The 14,445-nt window shown below is 39.8% G+C and overlaps 1 protein-coding gene across 13 annotated transcripts in view; it reads right to left on the bottom strand.

The window, feature by feature from the left end:
• Positions 1–284: 284 nt before the first annotated feature.
• SNX31 (sorting nexin 31) overlaps positions 285–14,445 on the bottom strand; it is a 32,851-nt gene continuing 18,690 nt past the window's right edge. For 8 of the 13 annotated variants that reach the window (XM_075141371.1, XM_075141378.1, XM_075141377.1 and 5 more), the window contains 9 exons: positions 13,098–13,188; positions 11,472–11,559; positions 9,438–9,507; positions 8,794–8,886; positions 7,914–8,117; positions 7,296–7,391; positions 5,369–5,446; positions 4,277–4,336; positions 1,394–1,571 (listed from right to left, as the gene is read on the bottom strand). In XM_075141371.1, the coding sequence (XP_074997472.1) occupies positions 1,476–1,571; positions 4,277–4,336; positions 5,369–5,446; positions 7,296–7,391; positions 7,914–8,117; positions 8,794–8,886; positions 9,438–9,507; positions 11,472–11,559; positions 13,098–13,188 (876 nt within the window). In that variant the 3' untranslated portion in view covers positions 1,394–1,475. The other 5 variants (XM_075141374.1, XM_075141375.1, XM_075141376.1 and 2 more) reach the window with 5 other exon arrangements.

Genomic DNA, 14,445 nt, shown 5'->3' with positions numbered 1-14,445 from the left:
TGGGCGGGGCGCGGCCTCCTCCATCTCCGAAAGGAAGCTTTTTACAGCCCTGCTTTTGTGTTTTGAATCGTTTCCCCAGGTGGTGCGTAGGCGGCCTCCAGCAGCGGGGGGAATAAATTCTGCAGCGAGAGTGCGGGCAGCGGACATACCCGCTGCTGGCTGCAGCGGCCTCGGCGGGAGGCAGCGGGGCCGCCGGGGCACCCGCTCACGCGTCCGCAGCCGCGGCGAGTCGGGCACGAACAGCGAGAGGGAGGCACGGAAACGGGACGGACGGGGATGCGATGACAGCCCGCAGAGAGGCAGGAGGAGAAGGGGCAACAGCTTTAATGAAGAGAATCAGGTCTCTGATTTATAGAAGAAAAAAAAAATTCCAAAACTTTTAACAGTTGACTGTTTTTGTTAAATAAAGGAAACGCCACAAAGTTGTCAAAACTCTGCCTCTCGGGGTGCTTTATTTCTGACACTGCTGTGTGTGCTACCCCCATAACCTCCTCATAATCAGCAAGCTAAAAATTGAGGCAGGAGTACAGTTCCTCTGCACCTGGAGTCTCTTCAGCACCAAAGTTCTGTGAGAATAAGTAAATGGGGAAAATGTTACAAGAAAAAAAGGGGCTGAAGTTATTTGACTCCCCCAAAAACATTAGAGTGTGGCTTTTTTTTTTAATTTTCCTTTCCCTGTTCTCATACCTGATCCTGCCTTTCAAAGCAAGGACAGTAAGAAGAATTGAAGACCCTTCAAGCCTGGTATACAGTATCATGGGTTGGGCACTTTAGTTTTCTCGCAGTAGCAAACTTAGTGATGTGGTTAATGGTGTACCTACCTTTATCTGACTACATCAGGTACTTGCTTACCCCAATGTCATCAGTATAAAACAGCTCAATTTCTGATGCAGTTACGTACATTAAACTGATAGCCCTGCCTGCTGCTGTGCCAGAGAGCACATTAATACCATCATTCTCCAAAGCATGGCAGCTTTTGAATCAGCACTGATGGTATCTCAAGGGGTCAATAAGGGCACCACAACAGTCTGTTCTGCTTGAAAGGAATGACTGGTCCTGGCGAAGGGAATGATCATAGGAAATAGGTGCCTTTTCCAGACAATGTCAAGGTGGCAATAGCCTGCACACCCATCACACTAATTACACCAATACTCACAGAAACATTATAAACTGATACGTAAATACTTTTTCCTCCTATAACATCATAGCACCGTTTCTAATTAACTCTCCACTTTCTGCCCCAACAATTTCAGTCTGGGGGGAAAAAAGCCAAAAAAAAGCATGTATGCAAGACATCTCCAGATTCTCAGCACCCATTCGAACTGGTTCACAAGAGTTGTAAATACTATGAAGAACACTGCAAAGGCAAGGAATTACACTGAAGATTCCCCCACCTCCCTTATAATTCAAGGTTTCAACAAGGGTTTATTATTTCCAGACAATTCATTTTGAAAGACAGTATCTAAAATAAATTATCACAGGTCCTCTTCTCTTATTTTCTCAAATACGCAGTCATCTTCATTTGGCCTAACCAAAAATCTTTTCCTTGATATAAAACCCGAATGAACTACCTGCAGTAAAACAAACACACACAGTTAAAAGAGTATATGCATTTCAATAATTATAGATAGATACAAACATAAGCCAGAAAATCTGACATGATACTGTTCAGGTGCAGTGCTTGATCTCTTTATGTTGGCATTTCAGAGAGAACAGATTTTTTTTTCTGCTGGAATAGGACACAAGAACTGTTGTTTCTGCTTTTAAGGTTTGTTGCAACGTACTAAATGTGGTGCAGATTGAATGGCAGTTCCAAATGTGCTAACATCGATGTTATTTGGCATTATAGTGGCCACAGGAACATATGTACAGGTACTTTAACTGCCTGCTAGGCCTTCTGAATTAGATTGACTGCTGTTAATCACACCTTCTTAACTTTAACCATAACCCCTGCATAAATGATACCTCTCAACTCTACTTTTCCTAAAGGGTACCATGTACTGTCTGAAACTTCCTAACGCCACATCAGCTGGCAGGTATAAGCAGGCAAACTATAAGCACCCAAGGTTCAATCAATGTATACCCTTACATTGCATGTATCTGCAGTTTTGTGTTGTACTAGGAAAATTTATGGCACAGATTTTTCTTCTGCCTCTTGCAACATGGTATTTTGATATATATATATATGTAAAGTAAATGTCCTGAAAAACCCTACTAAAAGTGTCCATCGCAAAGCTATGGCAACCACGCTGCAATAATTAACATTAAGATGATAGGAAACTGGAACCAAATTTTGCATAGATTATCTCTGCAGAAGTTATTTCATACCTCTTTTTTCAAGATTTCTAAAAGACATAATAGCAAAATTGCCTAGATGCAGGCACATTCTACAGCACAGCCTCACTATCTGCAAAGTCCACCTATTGCATATTAGTTAAATCATTTTTATCTCAATTCAAAAGATTGTTCTTGATTTTCCTACTAAGTCTTACTGCTGCACTAGATGGTCTATTCAAACAAGAATTTAGAGGCTGTTATGCTGATCTAGCAGTATCAGTATACTGCTACAGGATCGCAAAGAAAACCAAAGTTAAATTTTTCTTCTCATGAGTCAGCAAAAAATATTTGGCGTAAGTTTTCAGAGTCTTTGGACAGCAGTCAGTTAAACTTTCCACCAACTCAGAGCAAAGACTTGTAAGACTCTTGGGGATACTAATGGCAAAGTTAAAGACCCAACTCAAACAACACTTTTTCAAATAAGAATGTGCAAAGATACACTTCTAATACATTTTTCAAGCATCTTGCAAAGAGAAATAGAGAAATAGGAAACGGAATTCTTAAGAACCTTAATATTGCAATCACAGCATTTAGAAGTTAGCTAAGCATGGTTTAAGATTTTATATTAATTGTCTGTCTAATAACACAGCTTGGTGCATGAAGACCAAATGTGTTTAAACTTGCTGTATAAAATGAGGCATAGCATGTCATACTATCACTGTTTAACGCAACAGCATACCTTGACTTGCTTTAACAAACAACTCCATTCCAATTATCAGCTGTAATTTTGTTAGTTCACTGAGTTTCATATCAGCAGCCAGACACTGCACCAGCAAGACACAGCTGATAAGCTCAGGGGTTTTACGTTGCCCTCTCCAAGGCTGCTCTCCTCACAAAAATTCAGAGGGAGCGTTCACAGTCCATCTTGTTCACAATCAAGGAGGTATTTTGAAGCATGTTCAAGTCAGAACAATCGCCTCAAACCCAGAGTGCCATGCAACTTAGTCCTTGCTAAAGTTTTACCACGGCGAGACCACTGAACTGCATCCTTCAGTCTTCATCACAGATGCAAGTCTATTCAGAAAGTGTTGTCTCCCTTATTATCATTTGCAACTTATTTGTGAATACTGAAGGCCACACCTAACCTAGAATCTTGTCTCCAGCAATGACAAGTACAGAGCACTTCAAACAAAGGGGCAAGAAAACCCACCACAGAGGTTAATCGATTTGCTTATTGAAGAGCAGTTAATGATTGGTTTTATGCTGTTTCTGAAGATATAGCAACATTACTTTTTTCTGAATTCAGATTAGATTTTCGTTTTCTCTTTTAGAAATATTTCCTCTTTGGCCAATCACACACTTTAATAGAGGTATTTATTTTAATTCTGTTTACATTATTCTCTTTCCATTTATTTATTATCCCATATTCAACAAATGACTTGGAAAAGCAACATCTTTTAGCCATTTAGCTATTCAGGAGCTATTAGCTATGAATACTGATTCCAGCAAATGAACTTGGAATTACATCTTTTACATGATAGGAGTGTGTATGTATAGATACGTAACCTGCCAAATTTTGCAAATGCGTACAATTCCCAACTACAAGGAAAAATGAATGCATAAAGAATCCCAGTGCAGAATCCAAGTGCAAGTCTGTAAACTACATCAGCAGCTGCATGTGGGTATACACACGTGATCTCTGTATATATTCTGGCTTTCTGTAAACTTCAAGTGTCTCATTCAGAAATACTTGCAAAAAGCAAATAAAATGAAGCAAGTTGTCATTAAACCCATGAAACTAAAATAAAATTTTTATTCAGACATGTTTCTTGCCCTCTTCTTCCTTCCAAAATTCAAAGTTTAGCTCCTTTTCCTACCCAAAGAAGTTCCCATTAAATTTATTAGGAGTCTCGCTAACCAGAGAAATAGAGGTTGGGCTAAACACCACTAGCAAGACACACTGTATTTACATTTTGGAGACAATTTCTCACTCACTAACCTGCTTTTGTTGGATGCTGGGTTTCTTACTATTTTTCATGGATTCAGGCATCTTTATCTCCTAAGTAGATAGAAAAATTTAAACTTACAATAAGTACTTGCTCCGCCAAGTACTCTAACAAAATACAAAGCAAATCAGCATTCAGTTAAACCCAGCAGAAACAGAAATGAACTGGCATATTTACCCTTCTCTCATAATTCTGTTTTAGTCAAAGCTACCCGAGTACTATCAACAGCTGAATATTTAAGTAATGAATGCTTATCTTCATAGTTAAAGGTTTACTGTACTTCCATTATAAACAAACTTAGAATTAAAGAGATAGAATCTTTTCCAAAATTAAAATTGTTTTTTTCTTCTGAATCGCTTATAGTTTAAAGCTATGAAATAACATGCTCTTCATTGCCTCATTGCTCACTGTAATCAGCATGGGTCTAGAAGATCACACATGTTCCTTTCCTTTTTTCTCTTTAGAAGTTTTCAGTTAGCAGACATTCAAAGTCTTGAGATGTCACAAGGTTAAACAAAGGCATTATTAATGCTGGAAATTATTTTTAAAAATAACAAGTATCTAAACATATTTTCATCCTCAAGGGCCTACACAAAAGACAGCAGAAGTATTTTAGCTAGAAATCAGATTTTTATTATATTAACACTTCTATTTAAAACCAAAAAGTTTCTCAGTGTGAATGTCACAGATCTCAAATTGGTCTAACATTGCAGCAGATGGAGCAAGCAAGTGAAGTGGTGAAAAAAGTGAAAGCCAGAAATGGATACAACAGGGTAGTGCAGAACATACAGAAATTATGCCATAGATATCCTTTATCATATGCAGCAAAAATTAAAGTCAAGGAGAGAGAATGCAAAACAGATTATTAAAACTGATGATAAACTATCTTTAACGTTCAGAATATTATTTCAGTAAAACTGAGCGAAGATGTACTTTTTAGCCAATTAATTCTGTACTGAAATGTTGGAACATGCAAGATCCTTTTCCTCAGTGGGACTTCTCTGAGCACATTTGAAAGAATGATAGAGTAGCAGGCTTATTTCTTTTAAATACAAATTCAGATACCAACATACACACATGCTCACCATTTCTTGGCCTTCTTTGGCTGCCTTCATCATCTGTTCTGATATCATTTTCTTCAAGCAGCTACTGAGCAAAAAGGCCTAAAGAGGATAAACCACAGAACATTCTGATTCCTTCTATTAAAAGATGTACTTGACTCTTCCATTCCTCCTCCACCAGAAAATTACAGTCCCTGACTACTGCACTATTACTTCCCCAATTCAGTTAATTTTACTCTGTGCTTAACATCCTTACAGTGCACCAAACTAGCTGCAGTTGCTTAAAGCCCAGCCTCAGCATGACTAACCCTCATAGCACTAATCAGAGTGGAGAATAAGAACTTTTATGACTGGTTTTGTGAGGCAAGTTATTCTCTCTAGTTGTCTGTGGCTCCTACCTTAAAGGCTGCCAAATTACATCACAGGCTAAGTAAGGTTAATCAAATATGGCACTATCAGCATCAAAACCACTTCAACAAATAAAGCAAGCTGGAGTTCACAGGCACTCAGCACTGCTGAAAATCAAAGCCCTGGTGGTTAGACAAGGTGGCCACAACTCTTTGTGGACCAGCTCACAGAGTCATATCTTGCACAGCTAATATGAACGGAGCAGTATGCGTTCATCCCACATATTAGGTATCTAACAGAGGCACCTCAGAGGAGTGGAGCTGTTCTTAGTTCCTTACGCTGTCCGATAAGCATGTACAACTCCGTGGGATGATGCAGCCCAAGTTAAGGTCTGAATTGCACCCTGGAGATGCACCTTACCGCTTACTCTCCAAAAGGAAACATCTCAGGTAGGGCGTCAAGCATTGAGAGATGAATCAAAGACAAAATATCCTACAAGATCAGTGATGGAGGGGGGAGCCATCTCTGACTAAGCTCCAAATCATGCAGTCTTTCCTTTTTCTGCAGTGAGCTCTTGGATCAAACCCTTGTTTCTTCCATACAGCAGCACCTTTTTGGCCTTTAGCTCTTCCTCACACTTCTGAGGAAAGTGGGACACAGGTTTTCTAATCAAGTCACTATATCAAGTACAATCCTAATAGATTTCAGAGGAGAATTAATACTGAAGTAATTCTAGTTTTTTTTGTTCTCCAACAGCAAAGAAACTAGAAAGCTTACTGCTTATGGCTCATGTTCTCATAAAACTTAAAATGTGGCAGGAAATTAACACTTACTAAATAGCTTGTGAACTGCACCACCAACCCAGAATTCAGAAGCCATGTGTGAAAAATTAAGCATTTTGATTTTACTTGAAAAATCCTGTCTGCTGCTGGGTGGGTCTCAGAGGCAAGAGAAGCAGTTTACTTGAATAACAGGCTTTATACTTTTTATAGAAGCTCCATACCTACACTGAGACTGGCGCTGTATTTGATACTGCAGAGCCTAGATTATTTGCTAGGCAGCATCACCACAGATAGATGACTTGAATTCCTGGATACCTTTCTCTTTAAAGGGCTGCCTGAAAATAGTGGGAGGAATGGCACTCTATAAAATCTTATTTAAGAATTATTTATATGTTAAAAAAAAAAAACACTTATGTCACATATTCACACCCTCCATTAATCTGGGTTAATAAGGCATATATTTATATTTGAACAATAGTATTTATTGTGGAAAATGGGAGCCCTTGACCTTAGGTGGGTCTGAGCAATTAATGATTTTGGATACTTACTGAGTCCAGTAAATAAATGTCACCTCTCCACATTCCATCCCAGGCTTGTTGCTGAGTGCTAGACATTTCTCTTCAATGGGGAAAAAAAAAAAGTCTTCCCCTTGTACCAGAAACTCAAATGCTTTTCCCCAGATAACTCTGTCGCTGGGCTAACCTGCCTGAAAGCATAGCCCCTGCACTCTGGTAGAGATGGACTAACCACTTTTGAAGCTCCCCTATGGCTATAAGATTACATTTTACTCTGGTCCTTTCCTAGAAGGACTGAGAACTAACCTGTTTTGTGTACAAAATTATCCACTGCCATATGCCTGAATCATTGTACTCAAATCTGAGCTCCAGAGTATCTTCTTCACTATCCTTTGTAGCACCCTGGAAAAAAACAACCAAACAAGAAAACCCAATGAACAGAAGAAACAGCTAAAAACAGTATTAAGGTGTCCAGCCTTATATCAGAATTAGTCAATTAGGTTCATTTTATACAGTATATAACTAAAACAGCTGAAGTTTTGTACCAGAACCCTCTCCTGGGGGAGGGAGCAAGTAAGAGGTAGGAAGGAGGAGTCTTTACAAGCATAAAGCTGGCTAAAGCAGTTCTTTTGCTCCCACACAAGGCTCTGACAACTCTACCTCCAACAGGAAAGGAAAGGGGCAGGTGAAGAATGACATGGAATGCCAGGGAAGGGAGAAAACATAGCAGAGTAAGGCTAGATGGTTTACTGCTGTAAAGGCTGCCAAGGGAATATGTTTCAGGATAGGTTTGGAGGGGAATATGAGCAAATGGGAGGGATTTAAAACAGACCACCCTCTTCCCCCCAGACCTGCCCTTTCCTGACAACCTTAGTTTTCATGAAGAGAAAGTAAATTCAGATACAAAGTCAGTGAAGTACTTACAAGAAAAGTAACTTGCCAACTTTTTAACCTGTTGATTTTAAAGCTGACCTCTTTGGTTTGGTTAGTAGACAGTTTTATGCAGCAGTTAATCTCATTATTGCCGACATAGATGTCAGCTGAGCAGCCTTCTTCTGGATAGTCACAAATGCAAGGATCAAGCCGCATGTATCCATAGAACTGCATTTCTCGAATCAGCTCCAGGAACTGCAACAAAAGGACAGAACTAAAGCAATTTGCTGTAGAGGCAAGTGAAATCTAGTGGTTTGGCGAGGTGGGGGGGAGGGAGGGAGGAGGGAGGGGGGCGGGGAGGAAGGGCTATAAGGCAAATCTTAGATTCTTAACACTCTTTTTCCTGGGAGGACACAAATTTACCATAATATGTCAGTGCTTGATTCAGAGAATAGCACTCACTGTCCAGACTTAGAAACTTGATTTTTTTTTTTCCCCACTGGATATGATGGGCTGGGTCTTTTGGATGCTTATCAGATATGATGATGGGAAGAGATAAAACTAACCAGTAAGAAATACTGAGAATAGCAATCCCAGCAGTCTCAATTTCCATCTGATTTCCTAAACTGGATGACAAACATTTGCACGCGAGTTTAGCAAATAGGGAAGACTAGGATTCACAGTCAAGAACTTCTTGCTAGGCCTTGGGATCCAAGTCATTCTGTTGGGATATTTTAAAATGCTAGTAGAGACAGGAACCTCCTTTTCTATTTGGTGGCTCAGTATCTGACCAAGAGATAGGAGACCTGGGTCTCTAGCTCAAACCACTCCACACCACCATGCTCTATTTTTAAAGTCACAGCCTCTAGTATCATTGCTTCAAAAAACACTCCTTTGATCTGTTTATATGGTTTTTAAAATACCATTTTACCTTTGCTTTGTTTGCATTTTTTTGTAGAAATTCAAGTTCCTGCATCTGCCCTTCTGTTGGTTTAACCCAATTCCTTTTAACTTCCTGGACTGCCTTAAAAGAATTTTTAAAAATAGCAAAAGAGTCAGCAAAAATGTATTTCCTTTCACACACAAACATTCAGAAACACACAGAAAGCTTTTTTTTTTTAAAAAACAAGGACTTTGATCTGGGACAAGTTCACCCTACACGGTTCTTTCCTCCTGAATTAATAGTTTCCAAAGCTGGTACAACTCAGCACACCTACACAGTTCAGAAAGCAAATGCTCTCATATTATGGCAGAGTGCCTACATATTAGAGACATACAGATACATATATACACTTGAAAATAGAGTGGACAGATACCTAACTATGTCCTTTTTGTGCAATACTTTTCCCATGCACAAAACATAGATAAGTTAGAATCTCTAGTACATGAGTTTGAAGGAGAGGAAGAAAAAAAAAAAAAGAACATGATCAACAACAGCTATACCTAGCCCTTAGAAAAGTGCAACAAAGCAGTGCTAAACAGGAACCGTTTACAAACACTTCAGGAATTTATACAAAAGATGACATTAATGTGGGAAAGTTAACTTTTAAAATTACAAAGACTTTTCAGTTTTACCTGCATATATAGCAAATTCAGTGAAGCTCTACAATCCATCAGCAGTGTATCAAGAGAAGGATCCATATACCTTTTCCAAGCCAAGGGAAAAAAGTAATAAAATATGAAGATATGCTTCTAAATATGGCATTTTGATTTTTCAACTAAATATGATGGGAACACAACCCAGAAAGATCCCCTTACTTACCAGATTAAAAAAAAAACAAACCAAATCAAAAAACAGTTGTGCCCTTGAAGTGTGTACTATACTCATTCTTTATACATTGTAGCAGAATGGAAATAGGCTAAAGCTAGGTTATCCAATCTCTCCACTTTGATTTTTGCAGTACCAAACATAACAGTTACAATTTAGAACTAAAACTTTTCACCTCTTTTTCTCAAAGAACTAGGGGTTTGTCTGCATTAAAGTTGGTAAGACTCTCAGAGCACCTACTGCCATGCCACAGTGCTGACATGCAAGACCCAGCCTTAAGCTAGCTAGCTAGCTGCAGTACCAACTACTGTAGAACTGCTGCAGGATCAGATCAGTACAGCAACAAAGCAAGTTAAATACTCAGTTATCCAAGTGCCATGCTGCAACAGCTAGCTTGAGCTATTTTATTTAAAAGCAGCTTGGGTAAGTCTACATGACAGTACAAACAGAGCAGTGTGGGCTCCATGGCTAGTAGAGCTGTATTACCCGCACTGCACAGGTGATGTGCTTCCTGCAGCACACAACAACTCCAGGACCACCATTTCCTACCTCTGTGCTTTGAAGCAGCGCTAGATAGAGAAGTCAGTAACATAGAGACACTGTAACAGCCAGGGATTCTCTGTACTCAGAGATACCTTTCACAGGTATCTACTCAGTCACTGTCACGGCTTAGAACCACACAGTTCTTTCATCAGGCTGCTAGGTTCTGCAGTTTATAAGGGCACATATAGGGAAACAGAGAAAGCTTTGTAGAGGCCAAGCTCTGGCCCAGTAGATTTAAACTAGACAAGTCACAAGCATCAAACAACAGGTTTCTGTGTACCTTGAAGCCAAGAAACCTTGCTTGCTGCCACCAAAAGGCATGGTCTATTCTTCCTCTTCTGCTCCCAACCATGGTCCTTGCTGTAGCATTCATCTGATGCAGCCAATGCAACTCACTAAGCATGCAAAAGCCTATTCCCGTTTTCTTTTTCATTGTAGGGAGAAGTAGACCAGACCACAACCACAGCAGTGAGCCATTAGACTGGCTCAGCTATACTGCCTAACTGCACCTTCAGGGCACTCTTTGGCAAGCAGGACTTTCGCACCAGACTCCCTGTCCCCGGGGTTTATCCTCACCCACAAGTCAGCACAAGTCTTTGCTGCACAGCAAACAAGACTGGGGGACTGACCCAGGCCAAAAATAGGCCAGCAAAACCAAGTAAAAAAAATAAACAGCCAGCAACTTATTTTTAGGCCAGGTTAACTCACCAGTCCAGTTCACCATGTCTGCCCACACAGAGCTACCAGTATAACTGAGGAGGAGCCCGAGGTGTGAGCAAATGAAAGGGGAAGAGTGCTCTGCTGCTTAAGCCAGGCCACTTACCAAAACAAATGCTCCAGCTATGGCCTCAGGTATTATGTGTATTAGTATCTAGAAATGAGCACTTCAGATAAAAAGTAATCCATCTCTGCCCAAACAGAGTTGCAGCTTGCAACCCAGAACTCAAAGTTCTCTTCTATACTGTTTACAGGTATATTCCTATTTGCGGTCACTGCATTATGCAGGTATAAAAATTAGGAGGCAAGCAGCTGCAAAGCACCTCTCTATAGATTCTGAAAGAGAGAGGGAATAAATAGCTAGCTGCAGTAAAGGACACTTCAGGAATACTACAGTGATAAAACTCAAAACATGCAGGGCCACAGAAACTAGTCAATTCCAATAACAAATTGGCCTCAGAGAAAAACAGTCAAGCTGCTGAGGCTTGAAGACTTTGTAACTAAGTTATTCAAGGGGTTTATTTCTCTGTTCGTAGCAGTCGTTTCACATATTGGTAGCTTCTGTTAAGCTTCTTGCTCACCACTTTCTGATCCCAAGTTTACAGTGCAACTCTTTCATGCTCTGAAGACTCACATATGGAAGTTCAAATTCTGCCACTTTTTTCACCACTGGGAAAAGAAGAAAAACCACAGAGACATCTGGTGAAATCTAGTGAAATAGCCCAGTTACTTTCGTATCCGTCAGTGCTAGTTAGCAATGTGCTTTTGGAGAAGAAAAAGAACTTAACAGATAAATTCTGGGGTAAAGGCGACAGGTTAGTTATCTTCCTCACTTCTCTGAGTCTAAACTTAACATGTGTGGATGCAAGCTTCCAGGACTGGTGCTTTTCTTGAACAGAACACTAGATAAGAGCAGTATAACTAATGTACAGCAAGAAAAGCATGTCACTCTTCAGACGTCACCACTTTCCTGCTCACTTTTTAAGAAAAATACAAGTCTAAAGGTCCAAACCTGTAAACATTTATTTCTAAGCCAATACCACAAAATTCAGCACAACTCTTAAACATAAGATTTTAAGCATGTGAGCATCTAAACATTTTTTGGCAGCCGACTGTGGGTTACATTTGGACTTGATGTATTTGTGAGGAATATCAAAGATGCATAGAAATGTAATCAATTGAAAAACTTTTCTATTCTCTGTGTATCTGATTATATCAAAATACAAGGCAAAAATAAATCCATCTGCAACTGCAGTAGAAGAGTATATAAAATGTGTTCTATCCAGATACATTTGAGACATAGTAACAGCCAGGGATTCTGTGTACTCAGAGATACAGACAGAAAGAAGGGGGCAGGGGAACGATAAATAAAATAGACACAGACAGTAAAGTTCCTACCCCACTGGACCTTCATCTTGAAAAGGTTCAGAAGAGTATTAACATCTTTACGCCAATGAGAAGACTGAAAAAAGCTAAATGACTTGTCAAGGCCACACAGAGAGGCTGCAATGCCTAACTTCACTCCAGTCAACAGCAAAGATTGTTCTCTTCCCTGACGTGGCCCGAGCCTATCCCAGTCCCAGGCCTGGATCCAGCCTCATCCACATGCCCGCCCACATGGCAAACAGGACATCAGCCAGACCAATGAGGACATAAAAGCCCCTTCACATTTTATGGCCATATAGAGATTCACAATCCTGATTTACAGCTTGCTGAGTACCATCATGGTTAAACTTAAGGTTCTATCAGTTAAGAAAGGAAATATGTCATGATATAAAGGAAAATAAGCCACAGACATTGTTTATAAATATAATAAAAGTTTCCTGTCCCATTGCTAAACTCAGCATGTGATCTGTAAGTTAAGAACTGTTTTATGTAGGTATGGCCATCTGATTAAATGCCTACCCAGAAGCTCCCATGTGGTAAAGTTGCTACATGTCTTGTAAACTGAAAGGGACATGGTGTTCGTATGTGAAAGTCTCACCCCTGTACCACACTATCTATTGCCATACTTTGTTCCCCACTACCACTCTTTCCAAGCCATGTGGGGAGAGGGCTTGAGGGGGTTTATCAGATAGGATGGGTCTTTCAGCCTGAGCAGGCTCATGCAAGCTCTGTTCAGACTCCAGGTTCAGTCACTGCAGCCAAAAACAAAAAAAAAAAAAAAATCCAAGGGAGGGCTAAGTTAAGCACCTTGTAAAACTTACCAGAGAGCGCTCCATCATCATGATCTTGAAAGAAAAATAAGCTAAAATATTTTATTAATTCTCTTGATAGCCCCATCTTGCATAGTGTAACCTTTAAAAACAAAGGAGGTCAGAAGCTTAGCTATCCATTACCATGAATAAGGAAGAAATGTTCAATACCTATTAATGTAACTTAATTGTTTTTAAATTTTCCCTTATGTCCCATTTAACTGCCCATTTAAAAGCAAATATAATCATTCCCACAGTGCAGCATTCGAATTTGTGAGGAGTTTCATGAGTTTCAAAGGAACATAAAAATATAATAAAATAGCAAATGTTTACTCTTTGCCATGCATTTAAGTATCCTCTAATGCAAGGCATCTGCCATGTTATTCCAGATCTTTACTACTAAATCCTCAAATCCTGTTGTACAGTGAGCACTGTGTGCTCTAACAACATTGCTCATGAGCATCAAATATGTGGGTTGTTTTTTTTTTTTTTTAAAAAAAAACAGGATTTGTGTATTTTCCAAGCTAATAGAGTCCTCTTGTTTTTCTAGGAAGTATCTACAAGTCCCACCCCTTCACTGAAAGCACCAGTCTTACTTGTAGGGTTCTACAATTCTGCGTGAAGGCTTCTGACAAGAGCAGACTTGAGCTCTGTTGAGCTTTTATTATTGACAGTGCATAAGGAGGAAAAATCCTATCCAGCTTGACATTTGGATTGTTTTTACTTTGCTGTGACCCCTCTACATCTTCTCTGAAAGAGGGCAGAAGTAGCACTAACAGAAAACACAGAAATTAGTTGCAGGAGCAGCTGCACAATGGGATAGTGGGGACAGAAAAATCAGGCAGAGGTGAGCACAGAAATCACTGAATCAGAATGGGCCAATTGTCTTATTCTGTTTTAAGTCCTGAAAAATCAAAGCATAAGTTAAAGCAGCCATAATCTAAAAGAGCACAGTGCCATTGGAGCATTCTTAAATTCTGCAGTGACCATAATATCCTGAGTTCACTCAAGAAAGTGCTGTGGCAACTGTAAGAAAACTCTCCACACCTGAGAATACTCCTGTCATAGCTCATCTGGCAGATTGTGCAACCTGATAGAGGAGTCATGCTTTGGTCAGAGAAGCTGGAGTTTCTTTGTCTGAGCATAAGGTGGAGACACCGGTTTTCAGTCTTCTTCCAAAGGGTGCCAATCCCAAAACACTTCTAGCTCTGTGTCACAGTGACAGCACTGTGAATTCACTCATCTCCACAGTGCAGAAGGGTTTTCTCCAGCTGTATCAGCTGGTTTAAAAAGCAGACATGTTTTTGTGCATGGAGCAAAAAGTAGACAACAAGCTAAATATAGGCTGGGAAGAATTGTT

The sequence above is a fragment of the Calonectris borealis genome, chromosome 2 (genome assembly GCF_964195595.1).
Source record: "Calonectris borealis chromosome 2, bCalBor7.hap1.2, whole genome shotgun sequence".
Classification (NCBI taxonomy): Eukaryota; Metazoa; Chordata; class Aves; order Procellariiformes; family Procellariidae; genus Calonectris; species Calonectris borealis.
The sequence above is the reverse complement of the archived record's forward strand: the minus strand, read 5'-3'. Positions and strand labels throughout refer to the sequence as shown.